Source organism: Lactuca serriola, chromosome 3 (genome assembly GCF_051521515.1).
Source record: "Lactuca serriola cultivar US96UC23 chromosome 3, Lser_US96UC23_V15, whole genome shotgun sequence".
NCBI lineage: Eukaryota > Viridiplantae > Streptophyta > Magnoliopsida > Asterales > Asteraceae > Lactuca > Lactuca serriola.
The window spans coordinates 80,904,655-80,918,851 of NC_136410.1; the positions used below are offsets into that span (position 1 = coordinate 80,904,655).

A 14,197-nucleotide genomic window follows, 5' to 3' on the forward strand; every position below is an offset into this window, starting at 1 on the left:
AGTTGGATTATAGTACAATTAGATAAGTCGGGTGTCGATCACAGGGAACGAAATTCTAATTAATAAAATAACTACTAATAATTAACTAAATAAAACAAGTAAATCGGGGGGTGGGTTATTGATTTTGCAAGTTCAGCTAACTTAAATCAAACAAATAACAACTAAGGAAATGAAGAAAATGGTTTTTACTTCTAATATTAAAGAGTACTCCTGTTAGTTCCGAATTCCCTTTCCCTTATGGTTGATTTCTACAAGACAATTTATATTGACTTCCAATTAATTAATACTAGTTACAATGGATAATTAATGCTCTCTAACACAAGCAAAGTTATTAACTTTATTTACCGAGAAATTAAATTGTTTCCTACTTTTTATGCCTATAAATGTTCCTACCCAATAAAATTATGACAAGTGTCATCATTCCATATTTTTTTAACTAACTCATTAAAACTATATTAGGAATATATCAAATAAAATTAAATTGAATGGTGATTTGTCATAATTTTAGTGGGTAGGAATAATTATAGGCATAAAAGATAGGAGGTAATTTAATTTTTCTTATTTACCTAACTCTATGATTTGTTCAATCACAAGATCTAACTATATTTAATGATCATAAACTACTAGAAATCAATTTAATACAACTAAAATGATCATCTACTACACATAACTTGAATGAAAGGTAATGAAGACTAAAACTTTAATATACTAGGGTTATAATTCATCAAACACAAGAAAAAACAAATAAATTATCATAAAAGGATTAAATCAACAGATAGATTCAAGGTTCATCATCCCTAACAGAAGCTTAGGGTATTAGCTCATAACTAAATCCAAAACACACAAATAATCTGAGCAAACTAGAGAATACATAGTAAAATCTAGTAAAATGAATGAATTGATGATGTTCTTTCTTCAGTTATCTCCAAAACTTGAAAATAATTAGAAATCTTCCCTTGTAAGGTTTCTCCAGAGGATTTTAGTCGCAATTCTTCGCTTAATACCCAATCCAACCTCCTAAATTCAAACTAAAGTCTGGTTTATATAGATACAAAATTTAAGGCTCGCCACGCTGTGGTCATCTGTTTTTTTAAGTAATGCCCAAGTCTTCAGAAGCTTCTACGTCATCCAGGTGGCCACGTCGTGTCCTAGAAAACGCCACGACGTGGCATGCTCTTTCAACATGACTTCCTCTTCTTTGCTACTGCTGCTAGTCTTATCCTCCAAGTTTCCAGCTTTTGCCATTTTTGGTCCTTTTCTCAGGAATGTCCTTTTTCTGGCCGCAAAATCAATTTTAATTTTATAAGTACTAAAGATCTTTGCAATTAACCACAATGTAGCTAAAATGTATTAAAATAATGCCTAAAAATATTAATAAATATGACAATATCAAAATACCCCACACTTTTATTTTGCTTGCCCTAAGCAAAACTCATCTTTTAATTTAAACCTTTATCACTAACCTCGCACAAGACAATCCATTTTGAATCCAACCATTACACCAAGACCGCAACACATGTATTTGTGTCTAAATCCTAATTACTCCCCAATCCTAAATACTCACAATCCTTATGAATATTCACCCCTTAGTTTGTATGATATTAATTTTTGCAACCCTCTGAATCCATCCTCATAAATCTTTCTTTATCTCAAGGTATTAATCGTTAAGCTACCCAATCCTAAAAACTAAAATAATTCATTCCCCGAAAACGGCGTCAAAAACTTGATGAACAAATATATACCTATCAACTTTTAAATTTATAAACTTAACTAACTTAACTAACTAATGCTCCTATAGGAAGTGTGCCTAGTCAGATTATAGTATAGTTGGGTAAGCGGGTGTCGATCACAGGGAACATAATTCTAATTAATAAAATAACTACTAATAATTAACTAAATAAAACAAGTAAATTGGGGTTTTTTTTTTACTGTTTTTGCAAGTTTAGCTAACTTAAATCAAACAAATAACGACCAAGCAAATAAAAAAACGATTTTTACTTCAAATATTAAAGAGTACTCATGTTAGTTCCAAATTCCCTTTCCCCTATGGTTGATTTCTACCAGACCATTTATATTGGCTTCCAATTAATTAATACTAGTTACTATGAGTTAGAATTCTAGTGTTTCTTGATTTATGAACTACTATACAATGATCATGCACATGTTGAACACAAAACTGATATAAAGATAAATTGGAATGAATGATAAAATTAGGGTCTACTAATCTATGAGAAAGATAGCAATTCAAGCATATAATATGGATAATTAAGGCTCTCTAACACAACCAAAGTTATTAACTTTATTTGCCTAACTCTGTGATTTGTTCAATCACAAGATCTAATTATTTAATGATCATAAACAACTAGAAATCAAATTAATACAGTTAGAATGATCATCTACTATACATAACTTGAATGAAAGGTAATAAAGACTAAAACTTTAACATAGTAGGGTTATAATCCATCAAACACAAGAAAAGACAAATAAATTGTCATAAAAGCATTAAATCAACACATAGATTCAAGGTTCATCATCCCTAATAGAAGTTTAGGGTGATTAGCCCATAACTAAATCAGAAACACACAAGTAATCTAAGCAAACTAGAGTATACATAGTAAAATCTAGCAAACTGAATAAATTGATGTGTTATTTCTTCAATTATCTCCAAAACATTAAAAATAATTCGAAATATTCACTTGTAAGGTTTCTCCAGAGGATTTTAGTCGCAATTCTTCGCTTAATACCCAAGCCAACCCACAAAATTCGACCTGAAGTCCAATTTATATAGATACCAAAGTTAAGGCTCACCATGTCGTGGTCATCTCTTATTTTACGTAATGCCCAAGTCTCCGGAAGCTTCTACGTCACCCAGGTGGCCACGTCCTGTCCTAGAAAACGCCACGATGTGGCTTGCTCTTTTCAACATGACTTCCTCTTCCTGGCTACTGCTGCTAGGCTTATCCTCCAAGTTTCCATCTTTTGTTATTTTTGGTCCTTTTCTCAGGAATGTCTTTTTTCTGGCTGCAAAATCAATTTTAAGTTTATCAATACCAATTATCTTTGCAATTAACTAAAATGTAGCTAAAATGTATTAAAATAGTGCCTAAAATATGAATAAATATGGCAATATCAGGAATATATACACATTCAAAGATAGTATGGTGGAAAAGGTTTCGCTCAAATTCAAGAAATTGATTAAGAGGAAACATTCTCACCAGTAGCTGAGGAAAGGTCTATTTGGTTATTTGTTACAATTGTTGCCTTCTTTGATTTAAGATATGGTAAAGTTGATGTTTAAAATGACTTTCCTTAACGTAAAGCTTTCGAGGGTTATGTGACACATCCTGAAAAGGTTTAAACATACAAGACATCCAAACAGTGTGTATAAGCTAGAGAAGTCGATTCGTAGATTTAAGCAAGCATCGCAAAACAAGGAATTTGTTCTTCCATGAGAAATTTAAAGAATGTTGTTTTTTCTAGAAGTCTAAATGGGTTCTTAGTATATGTCAAAGCTAGTGGGAGTGTCATTGCCTTTCTGGTATTGCATGTTGATGACAATACCGCTCATAGGAAACATTGTCCTTAAGTTGCAAAGTGCAAAGCTCAAGAAGTGCTTCGTTATGATGGACATAGGGGGAAGCGAAATTGATACTTAGTCTTTAGATCTAAAAAATTTGATTGAAATGTTTAATAGGAGTCAGTCAAAGCACATATATGAATAATATGTTAAGAAGTTTCAACATGGAAAATTCCAAGAAAATGAATGTTCATATGCATCATTGTGAGGAGTTGAGTGAATCTTAAAAGTCCTTTGTTTTGGTTATGAAAATGATAGAATGAGTCGAGTCCCATATGCATAAGATATTGGATCAATATTATATGACATGACTTGTGCATGTTCTGATGTCTTAGATGTTATGAGCATTGTAAGATTGTATCAAAAATTTGCCCGAATGAATCTTTAGACAACTGTTAAGAACATTATGAGGTATTGATAGATACTAAGGACTGGTTGCTTGTAGATAGTAGTGAGCATGATTAACAAAATCTATGTAACATGAGTTTTTAATGACTCTAAGCCATAGTCTAAATGGACATTCATTTGGAATTGTAATGCGGTAATATGAAAGGTTTCATGTGGTAAATGGTGGTAGAGTCAACAATATGATTCAAATTGCTTTAGTGCAAGTGAAGTATCCAAGGAGCGTACCTAGACTAGAACACTTCGTAGTTGACCTTATAGTTGTTTTAAGTAACAAATTGCCATTAGAAATATTTTGTGAAGGTGTAGTCGCGTTTACTAATCCTTGAGACCACAGAAGGTCAATATATAGAAGAAGTAAATTCCCCTACATCCAAGAAAAGGGTTGAGGGTGGAGATCTAGTTGTGAAATAAGTATCTTCCTGATAATTCGTACACAATAGTGATGACAAGAGAAAACATGATATATGTGCTAAAGGCATAGACACGAGAAATGATAAATGAAGTTAGTTGTTAGTTGATTACCCCGAAAAATTTATACAATCAGTAAATATGTAATTATATGGTGATTAGATCATATGAAATTATTTATATTCAAAGAGTATGATACCATAGACAATTAGTTTATTATTGTGTTTTAGTTTGCATGTTTTACTTCCTGAATATTAATTTATTCGAAATGCCACATTCAATCATACTTTTGGGAGTAGGTATTGATTTAAGATTGTCGTGGAATATTTGTAGATTGTCCATGGTGATTGGATATTGCATAGGGATTGTTGTAGTATTCATGGGTACTTGGAAAAATATTAATTTTAAGTATTGGTTAAACTCGTGCTTAGAGATTACTTCATGGATTTAAATCATGAGTAATTATAAGATGATAATATCTTCTATTTTTGAACAAATATATATAAGTCATAGTTTGCAAGTCTGTTGTGCATTGGTTTTATATTAACGCATCCGTAACTAGATGCTATAAAATATGATTTCATGTATGGCATGATTAGTAAAGGTTATGATTATATAGTCAAATTTTATTCGCTCTTTTTTCATTAACATGAAAAGTGATATCTTTGGGGCCCTCGGTGATTTGATGTTGACTTTTATGTGCAAGGCCTTTCTTATACTAAATTTATGTGTTTAATTAGTAGTCTGAATCTAGTCATCATAAATCGAGAAATAGAATCTTGGACTATGAGATTGATTTATATTAATGTCTCATGTCCATACGATATCTTGAAGAATAAAGGAATAGTTGATCACTTATTTTAGTGCCAACGTCTGCTAATAAGAGTTTGCCAGTGGTTTTAGAAAGCATTTTGTGACACCCTTGATCTTAAACATCTAATCTGTGAGAAATATCAAAGTGTTATTTACAAATGTGAAAATCTACTCAAATTTAATACTCTTATATCCTAGTTTAAATCAAGTGAGCACAATAAAAATCTATCTGTTTATATAAAAATGAATATTACAATAATAACATCCTACTATTTAAATCTTTCTCTTATGCTCCTATCTTCTTCTCTGGTACCACGGCTGCTGACATATGAACTTGAACCTACAAAATATAAATGTATATGTAGTATCAGACACAACATGCCTAGTGAGTTATTCTTTTTATATTTCTTATCTTTCTTCTTTTCTTATTTCATGCTCTTCCTTATAATCAATTCTCCAAGTCATCTCATACTATACACATATATTAACTCTGTCCTTAACTCTACCTTTTCTCTACTCTATCTCTTATACTATGTTCTATCTCATCATTACTTTGTTTCTTATACTCAGATTTTTACTCCGTTCCTTATTCCCTGACATATATCATCTTTTCTCTGTCTTTTGTACTCTGTTCAATCTCATCTCTACCCAGTGTCATATGTTATAATATGTTTCGTCTCTACTTTGTATCGTGTACTCTGTTATATCTCAGCTCTACTGAATCCCATATTCTTAGTATTTCTCATCTCTACTCAGCCTGGTATACTTTGTATATCTTATCTCTTCTCCATCTTGTACACTATGTTATCTATTCTATACTTAGTCTCATATGATCTGTTATATCTCTTCTCAAAGAAATTGTACTCGTGTTTTCCGATGGAAAATGTACATATGTTCCCGAAGGAAATATGTTCATGTCTCAATCTCATTCCCGAAGGAAATATGCTCATGTTCTCGAAGGAATCTCAATCTCATTCCCGAAGGAAATATACTGATATCTTAATCTCATTCCCAAAGTAAATATCCTCATGTTCCCGAAGGAATCTCAATCTCTTGACTAAAGAAATATCCTCATATCTCAATCTCATTCCCAAAGAAAATATACTCATGTTCCCAAAGGATTCTCAATCTCATTTCTGAAGGAAATATACTCATGTTCCCGAAGGAATCTCAATCTCATGACATGCTCTGCTACATGTCTCTATGAATATCTCATATATATATATATATATATATATATATACACACACACACACACACATGATATGATATATGATTTCTATGTATTTTCACGATCTATCATCATCTAATAACTTGATGGCATTCACTTAGTGCCTCAAGGTTCTCATACATACATATATAAATATATAATCAAACATATACCAATCATAAAGAAAGAGTGAGAGTGCTAACTCATTATAACAGTTAGTGAACATTAACCATCCCACTTTGGCTCCTTTTGTCAATTGATGCTTCTTGATCCATCTTTCACTCTTAGGCTTGTTCATACACATTAACAAGCATCTCAATACTTGTAATATCTTATTAAGAGCTTAATCACTTTTTAGATCAAAATAACCAATTAATGGGTTAAACTCTATTTATTCGTTCTCTATCTCAAAATTTTAATCAATTAATTAATTAAGCTCTCCACACTACCTAATTCATTATAATCTAAATCTAAAGCAACAATTACTCAAAATGATTAGTTACGGTTTCAAGCCCTAACTCTCACTAAATTGATTTCACCATGAAAATCACTTCTAAAGCTTGTTAAAAGCTTCTACACTATCAATAGCATCATAATTGAGTTATAAACGGACTAACTCAAGCAATATAACCAAATTAACGATTTTACCATTGAAGATCAAAGCTTCGTAAAAGGAAGAAATCATAACCTCAAAGGGGAAAGGATGTTAATCCTTGTAATCCACCATCTCTAACTCATCTTGGCACCATTTTCGCATCATAATCGCCCCATCTTAGCTCCAAATCGATCCCCTATGAAGAGTGGTCGAAATGAGCTCGTAAAACAGATTATAATGTGTTTTGTGTGTGTAGCCACGTCGTGGCAACTTTCCACCACGTCGTTGTGGCTGCACATCAGCAACGTACATTGTTGATTCCATTCTAGATCAAGTCAGTTTTTCTTCCAACTTCAAACGCGCATAAGTTCTTCATTCCTTACCCGTTTTTTGTGATCTTTATATCCACGTGAAGCTAGGATCATATTGTACAACTCTATTAACTCACTTCTCACTGAATTAATACATGTATTAATCTATTAAGTCAGAAAGTAGGCCTAAAAAGCATAAATTTCCCCATTTACCCTTTTAACCAAAAATGCATATTTTCATGCATTCTTAATTACTCTTGAACTTACTTATCTATCCTATTCTTGGTAACTTAAACTCTTCTTGGATATTTTCATGAAGTAACACCTTCATAATCTCATCTTTTTTTAACATAAATGATCTAATTGCCATTTTGGTTAGTATTTGACTAAAAGTCAAATCTTTCCAAATTTTGGGTTATTACACATTCTTTATTGGTTATTCAAAGTATATACTTACAATTAAAGTGGATGACTTATCTAAGTGGAGACTGTTGGATTAAGGTGTCTAAGGTCTTAACTAAATTGGTCTAGTCTTAGAAATAAAAGTAAATTCCTTTTTAGGTTGCCCCCATAATAAAAAATAACTAAAATTGATATTATGAGAGAGATAAAATGATTTGTTAATATATTATATGATTATTGTATTAACTAGTAATAGTTAATAATTAGTTTTGAATTAATTATAAATGACTGAAATTAATTAATTATTAATCAGAATTAATCTGAAATTAATTAAAGATACAAGAGCTGAATTATAATTATTCATAATTGAGCAACAAATACACTTCTAGAATCATCCATGAGTATGGACGGTTTTAGAGAGGATTATAGGGTTTCTGGAAGACTCATATAGTTGATAAGGGCGACTGCCTTGAATAGATAAAATCTGATTATTTTATTATTTAAATCAGGGTTCATCATGGATATCCCCTAACTGTATATAAGACCCATTGACCTCAAAATTTTCTGTTTATGCTTCCAAGAAGGATGAAATCCAAATTTCATATTCTCTCCTCTTCAATTTCTAGTGTTCAATGGTTTTGGATTCGAACCATTAGAAACATCCACACTATTGATGCTTGTTTTCCAAATGAGATTTAAAGAGATTTGTTTGTGTTATTCGATTAATGCAAGAAGGTATGTATTCTAACCATATGAATTCCGATATTATATAGGTTAGATGATTGTTTCATTAATATGTTGTTATAACTTGAGAAAATGTCATAGGGTTCTAGGTTACATATATCCATAAGTGTTTATGTAAAAATCCATTATGCAAATAATTTTGTAACCTATAAAAGTCATTAAAACAATCCCTTATTATTAAAGTTACTTTGAAATAGTTTGAAAATATTTTTGTTATTATACCCTTAAATGGTATCATAGTGTGTGAAGCATTTAGATATGCTTTTTTTATGTCTTGTGTTTGACTTTAAACCAAGATACATAATTTTTAATGCTAAAATTTTGGTTTTTTTTATCAAGTTTGTCAAGATGAGGATCTTATCTATTATTAATGATAACTATGATCGTATGATTTTTTATACCAAGTTTTTTAAAATTGAATAATCTTACCAAATCAACTATTACTCAAATTTGCTTGGAAGGTTGTGTTTGTGCAATATCTAAAATAACTAAATGTTTATTAGGACATCACTCGTGAGTCTACATTTGTTATTTCTTATTGTTCGTTTGTATTTGTTAGTATCTTTTTCGAATTGTAGCTAGTGTTTGTTACATGTTTTATTATACACATTTTAGGGTGAGATGTGTTTAAGCATGTATTTATGTGAGTCAGTAATTTGTATCACTTCTTTCTATTAGTTTGTATCACTTGTTTGTATATGTTGTATTTGACAATATTTTCTTCAAGTAATCTGTCAAATGTTTGCTCCATATATTATTGGATATCATTTGTGCGTATTCATATACTTTGCACCAAATATGAAATTTTTTATTAAAAAAACTGAACCGGAACCAATCCCGTTGGAACTAAATAGGTGTACCCTTTCCAGTTATCGGTTCCATAATTCATATATTTTTGGTTTTTGGTTATGTCAGTTTCGGGTCCATCGGGTAACTATTAATTCGGTTATTGGAATTGGAGCTGGTAGTTTAAGATGGATTTTTTTATTCCACTTTAAACAACCACAATTACTTTGTTAAGTCTGATTGACTTCAATTTTTTTTTTCCAGAATGTAGTTCAATGTTTTGACTTAATATAAGACTCGAAAAAAATAACATAAAAAAAAGTTATGTGGTTAAATATCGACTAATTTACAAAGCCATAAATAGGGATATTAAAGTTGATTTGTTGTTGTTTCTGCATTGTGCACAATTTTTGTTTCATTTTAAACTGTGATAACTAATTAGTTATAATTCCGATTGACTTGGTTATTTATTTATTTATTTATGTAGTCCAATGTTTTAGCATAAATTTAGACAAACTCCAATGGCAAAACACTAGAATGGTGATATTTACACTATAAAATGATGTTTTCAATCCAACCACACTCTAAAATTGTGACTTTTAAAGCACCATGTATTTTGGCCTTTATATATATATATATATATATATATATATATATATATATATATATATATATATATATAATCAGTAAAAAGGCCTTTATATTTGATGTCAAAAATTATCCCACACATTAAAATGGTTTTTTTATAGAGGTGGGTTGGAATCAAAATTGCTACTTTTTTACTCTAAAATGGTGTTTTAGGTGCTGTTTGGTTCGCAGAATGTTGCTAAAGGAATCTGAATTAGAATTGGAAAAAGAATTTGTCAGGAATTTGAATCAAATTTCATATGCTGTTTGGTTGGCAGGAAATGGAATTGAAATTAATTCCAGAATCTGTTTGGTTCGCAAGAAATGGAATTGGAATTCATGTAAAATGACACAACTACCCTTTTTCCTGTTTTGCTTAATTTTACCTTGTTTTCTAACTTATTTGTAAAAATACATTATGAAAATTATAAAATTAGTAAAATTTCGGCGGTGGTGACAGTGTCGGTGGTGGCGACAATGGTGGGTGGCGGTGATGGTGCCTGTGACGGTGGTGGTGACATTGATTTTGGTGGCGGAAGTGGTGATGATGGTGGCAGTGTCAGCTGGTGGTGACAGAGATGGCGATGATGGTGCTGGTGGTGGCAGTGGCGGTGGCGGTGGTGATAGCCGCGATGGTGGCAGCGTTGGTAGTGGTGGTGGTGGTAGTGTTATTAGTGGTCGTAGTAGGTGATGACATTGGTAGTGGTAGTGGGTAATGGTAGTGGTGGTGGTGGCGGCGGCGACAATGGTGGCGGTGGTGGTCGGAGGCGGCGGCGACGGTGGTAACGACGATGATGGTAATGGTGGTGGCATTGCAGGCAGTAGCTGTGGGTGGCAGCGACGGTGATGGTTGGTGGTGGTGGCGACGATAGTGGTGGTGAGTGGTGGTCATGGTGGCGGTAGTGGTGGTCGGTGACAATGGCGGTGGTGGTGGCAACGACGTCGGATGTAGTGGTTGTGGCGGCAGCAGTGGTGGTGGTGGTGACAGTGGTAGCAGCAGTGGTGGTGGTGGTCAGTAATAGTGGTGGATGTTTTCTGATAAGGCATGGGGTATTTTTGTAATCTTCCACTTTCCTTTATGAGAATGAATGTTTTCCATTCAACTTTGGAAGGAATTCACTTTCCTCCATATGGTGGAAAGTTTATTTCATTTACGAATCTTTTTCCCTCCTCTAAGTCTAACCAAACGCATGAATTCGAGGGAATTATAATCATTTTCCCTCGAATTCCATTCATTTCCTGTCAACCAAACGCACCCTTAGTATTCCATCGGAATTGCTAAACATTAGAAACGTATTATTATTACGTAAAAAGATGGTATCAAAGCTGTTTTCTTTTTTCTTTTATTTTTGTTTTATAAAAAGTATATTTTTTTGGTGAAAGATCTTTTTTTGAACTAATCATGAAAGCATCCTTTACACATTATTTGTACTAAAAAGTCTCGTTTTATTCTGTTATTTACGGTTCAAAACCAGTTTCGGTTATTTTCCATTCCATAATAATGAACCAAATACTTTTGGTAAAAGCCGGTTCCAAACCCGATATAACCGGCCCCCAACCCGAAACCAGAACATATTTTCTTACACCGATCAGATCTTTGATTTTAGGATTCATCACTTTCGATTTTGGTTATTCAGATTCTAGCTTTACTATTTAGACATTCCTACCACTTCCATTTTATTTTATTTATTTTTTATCTATTTTTTTTATATGTTTGGTAGTGGACTAATACAGTGTGATCTTAGTCGACAACGTAAACCTTTTATTTTTGTTTTTTTTTTATCAGAGTCTTCTCTTACCTGATTTTTCATTCATATCGGAGTGGGGGTTATGCTTTTATTGTTGCCTTTGTTGTGTTAATTTAATAAAATTAAAAAAGCAATAAGAAGAAAAGATTAATAAGTATAAGCATAACTTTATTTATTGATAAAGACTATTTCCGCAGCCTCGTTATATGATTGTGCTACAGCACAAAAAACCCCTCTTCTTTCTTCCTCATCAGGTACAAAAAATTACTTGTTATTTGATTCCTAACTGCAAAACTCATTCAACAATGGCTCATCGATCTTCAGTGTGTTCATCCAAGCAAGTTCTTCCTGATCAAATTCTTCAAAATCCCAATCAGGCAAATCGCTAGCTTCATCACCATCAAACCCAATGAGCTCAAAATCATCAAGATCGCCAAATTGATTACCAGGTGGTAAAATTTTGTCCAAAAACGCAGCATCAAGTTCCAATCCAAGATCAAATTCTTGATCAATTTCGGGAAAATTAGTTGTTTCTATTTTCTTCATCTCATCACCATCACCATCTGTCTGCTTGATATTACAACAAACAGCTGAAATCGAACTCCCGGAATCTTCAAAAACGGTATTCTTTTCAGGTTGAGAAACCAGAGCATGATCAGGGTTATTACTGTTAATCTTGAGAGATTCGGCAATTTTATCGAATTCAAGCCTTTTGATTGAATAAGCCATGGAAGCTTCTTCAGCAGTGTTATAAGTGCCAAGCCAAAGCCTTCTTCCCTTGAACGGATCACGGATTTCAGCAGCCCATTTACCCCATTTTCTCCGGCGAACTCCTTTGTATTTTGAAACAGACGCTGCCGGAGTTGGAGGAGATGAAGGCTTACTTAGGGTTTTAGACAAACCCTTCTTCTTTTTCCCAGTGTTGTTTTCTCCATTGTTGCTACCTTGACAAGAACTCTCAGTACAGATATTTCCGTCGCCGATCAATGGAATCTTGATTTCCCGGACAATCTTCTTTGATCCGTAGGGTTTTTTGTTGGGATTATCATCATCGGATGAATCAGTTAAATCAGGATCATGACAAATGACTCGAATTGTTCTCATGGGTTTGTTTGATTCTTGAAACTTGGCTTTATTCTTCCAAAAACCAACCATTTGTATACCCCAAAAAAAGAAAAAAATAATAGTAATAAACGAAACTTGAACAAAACTCAGGTAGTGACTTATGACTATGTAACAGGCCCTCCGAAGAACACAAAAAATTTGAAGAATCGTTTTATGTGAAATCGACCAAAACCGTTTACTCCAGAAGAAATCCTGCAAATGAACAAAAACCCACAAAACTGAATCAATAAAAAGTCAAAATTTAACGAAATCAGAGACGAAAGGGTTTTAGGAAACCTCGTACCTTTTTTGCCTCAAAGGCATCGAAACAGTAGAAGGAGAAAAGAGAAACCTATGGTGAGTGAAACAACAGAAAGAACAGATGAACAGAGCAGATGAAATACAGAGCTTCAATGGAGCCCTAATCACAACCAATGAATTTACCGACATAAAACCAGCTCTTCTTTCTCTCAATCCAAAACAACTGTTTTCTCTCTCTCTTTCTCTCTCGCTCTAAAACCCTTCAAGGAACAAACGTAGAAATTGGAGAAGACGGAAGGTTTATATAGAAAAAAGAAGAGAAAAACCCTAATAAAATGGAAAGTGAAAAACCCTAGTGTGTTGTTTGTGAAAGTCAGAGTAAAGATGAGGAATCTATGGCCAAGATTAGACTGTGAAGAAGATGTACAGTGAAATTTGACTGTGGTTTACCCAATCGGGTGGAGAGAGAAACATAAGTTTCGATTTAGGAAACGCAAATGCGAAGAAACATAAAGGAAATGTTATTTATTTGCATAAAGAATGGCATGAGTCATGACTGTGGATTTTAATGTCTTTTTCTATTCTCGACTTCGTGAAACGTTTCATTCACTCCGTCTTCCTTGTTCCAAACGGTCAAAACGTATTAAATGGATCGTACGGAAGGTAAGTTTTTCTTTTATAAATGTTGTTTGACAAACATAAGAGGTGAGAAGATGTATTTTGCTCCCGGGCTAATAGTCGGTATCGTCGGCTACATGGTTCTACTGTAAATTTGTACCGCCAAATTGAAGATGGCATAAGTTATAACCCGTTTGAACTCGATCATATCTCTCTCTCTTCTTTAATCTTTAAGAAACGGTAAATTTTAGTTTCTTTAGTTTCATACTTCCATTCAATTTCTCTATGATTTCATTTTCATTTTATCCGAATCTATTTTAAATGGATTCTCGTGGCAAATCCAAAAAGATGATTTTAACCGAAGACGCAACCAATGCAACTTAACCGCTTATCAAGATTTGCCATTGTTTATTCTGAAAACTCAAACCACCCACAATACCAACATTATAACAACAATATAACCTACTCTAGATGCAACAATAATATAACCGATCATGTTTTTCGTTAGATAATACCGCTTATAATCTTTATACCTAGTTTTCTCAATCGATTCTGAAAACTCAATTCCAAAATTCTCTTCCCAGA

The 14,197-nt window shown here is 32.8% G+C and overlaps 1 protein-coding gene across 1 annotated transcript; it reads right to left on the reverse strand.

Annotated features, from left to right (window-relative positions):
* Positions 1-11,776: 11,776 nt before the first annotated feature.
* Positions 11,777-13,522, reverse strand: LOC145092743 (ethylene-responsive transcription factor ERF118-like). The gene is made up of 2 exons (XM_079030725.1): positions 13,038-13,522; positions 11,777-12,946 (listed from the first exon to the last, which is right to left on the reverse strand). The coding sequence occupies exon 2, from the start codon at positions 12,782-12,784 to the stop codon at positions 11,912-11,914; it is 873 nt and encodes a 290-aa protein (XP_078886851.1). The 5' UTR covers positions 12,785-12,946; positions 13,038-13,522; the 3' UTR covers positions 11,777-11,911.
* Positions 13,523-14,197: the final 675 nt, after the last annotated feature.

Coding starts and splice junctions, on each gene's coding strand:
- LOC145092743 (XM_079030725.1), bottom strand. CDS start 12,784: ATGGTTGGTTTTTGGAAGAATAAAGCCAAGTTTCAAGAATCAAACAAA.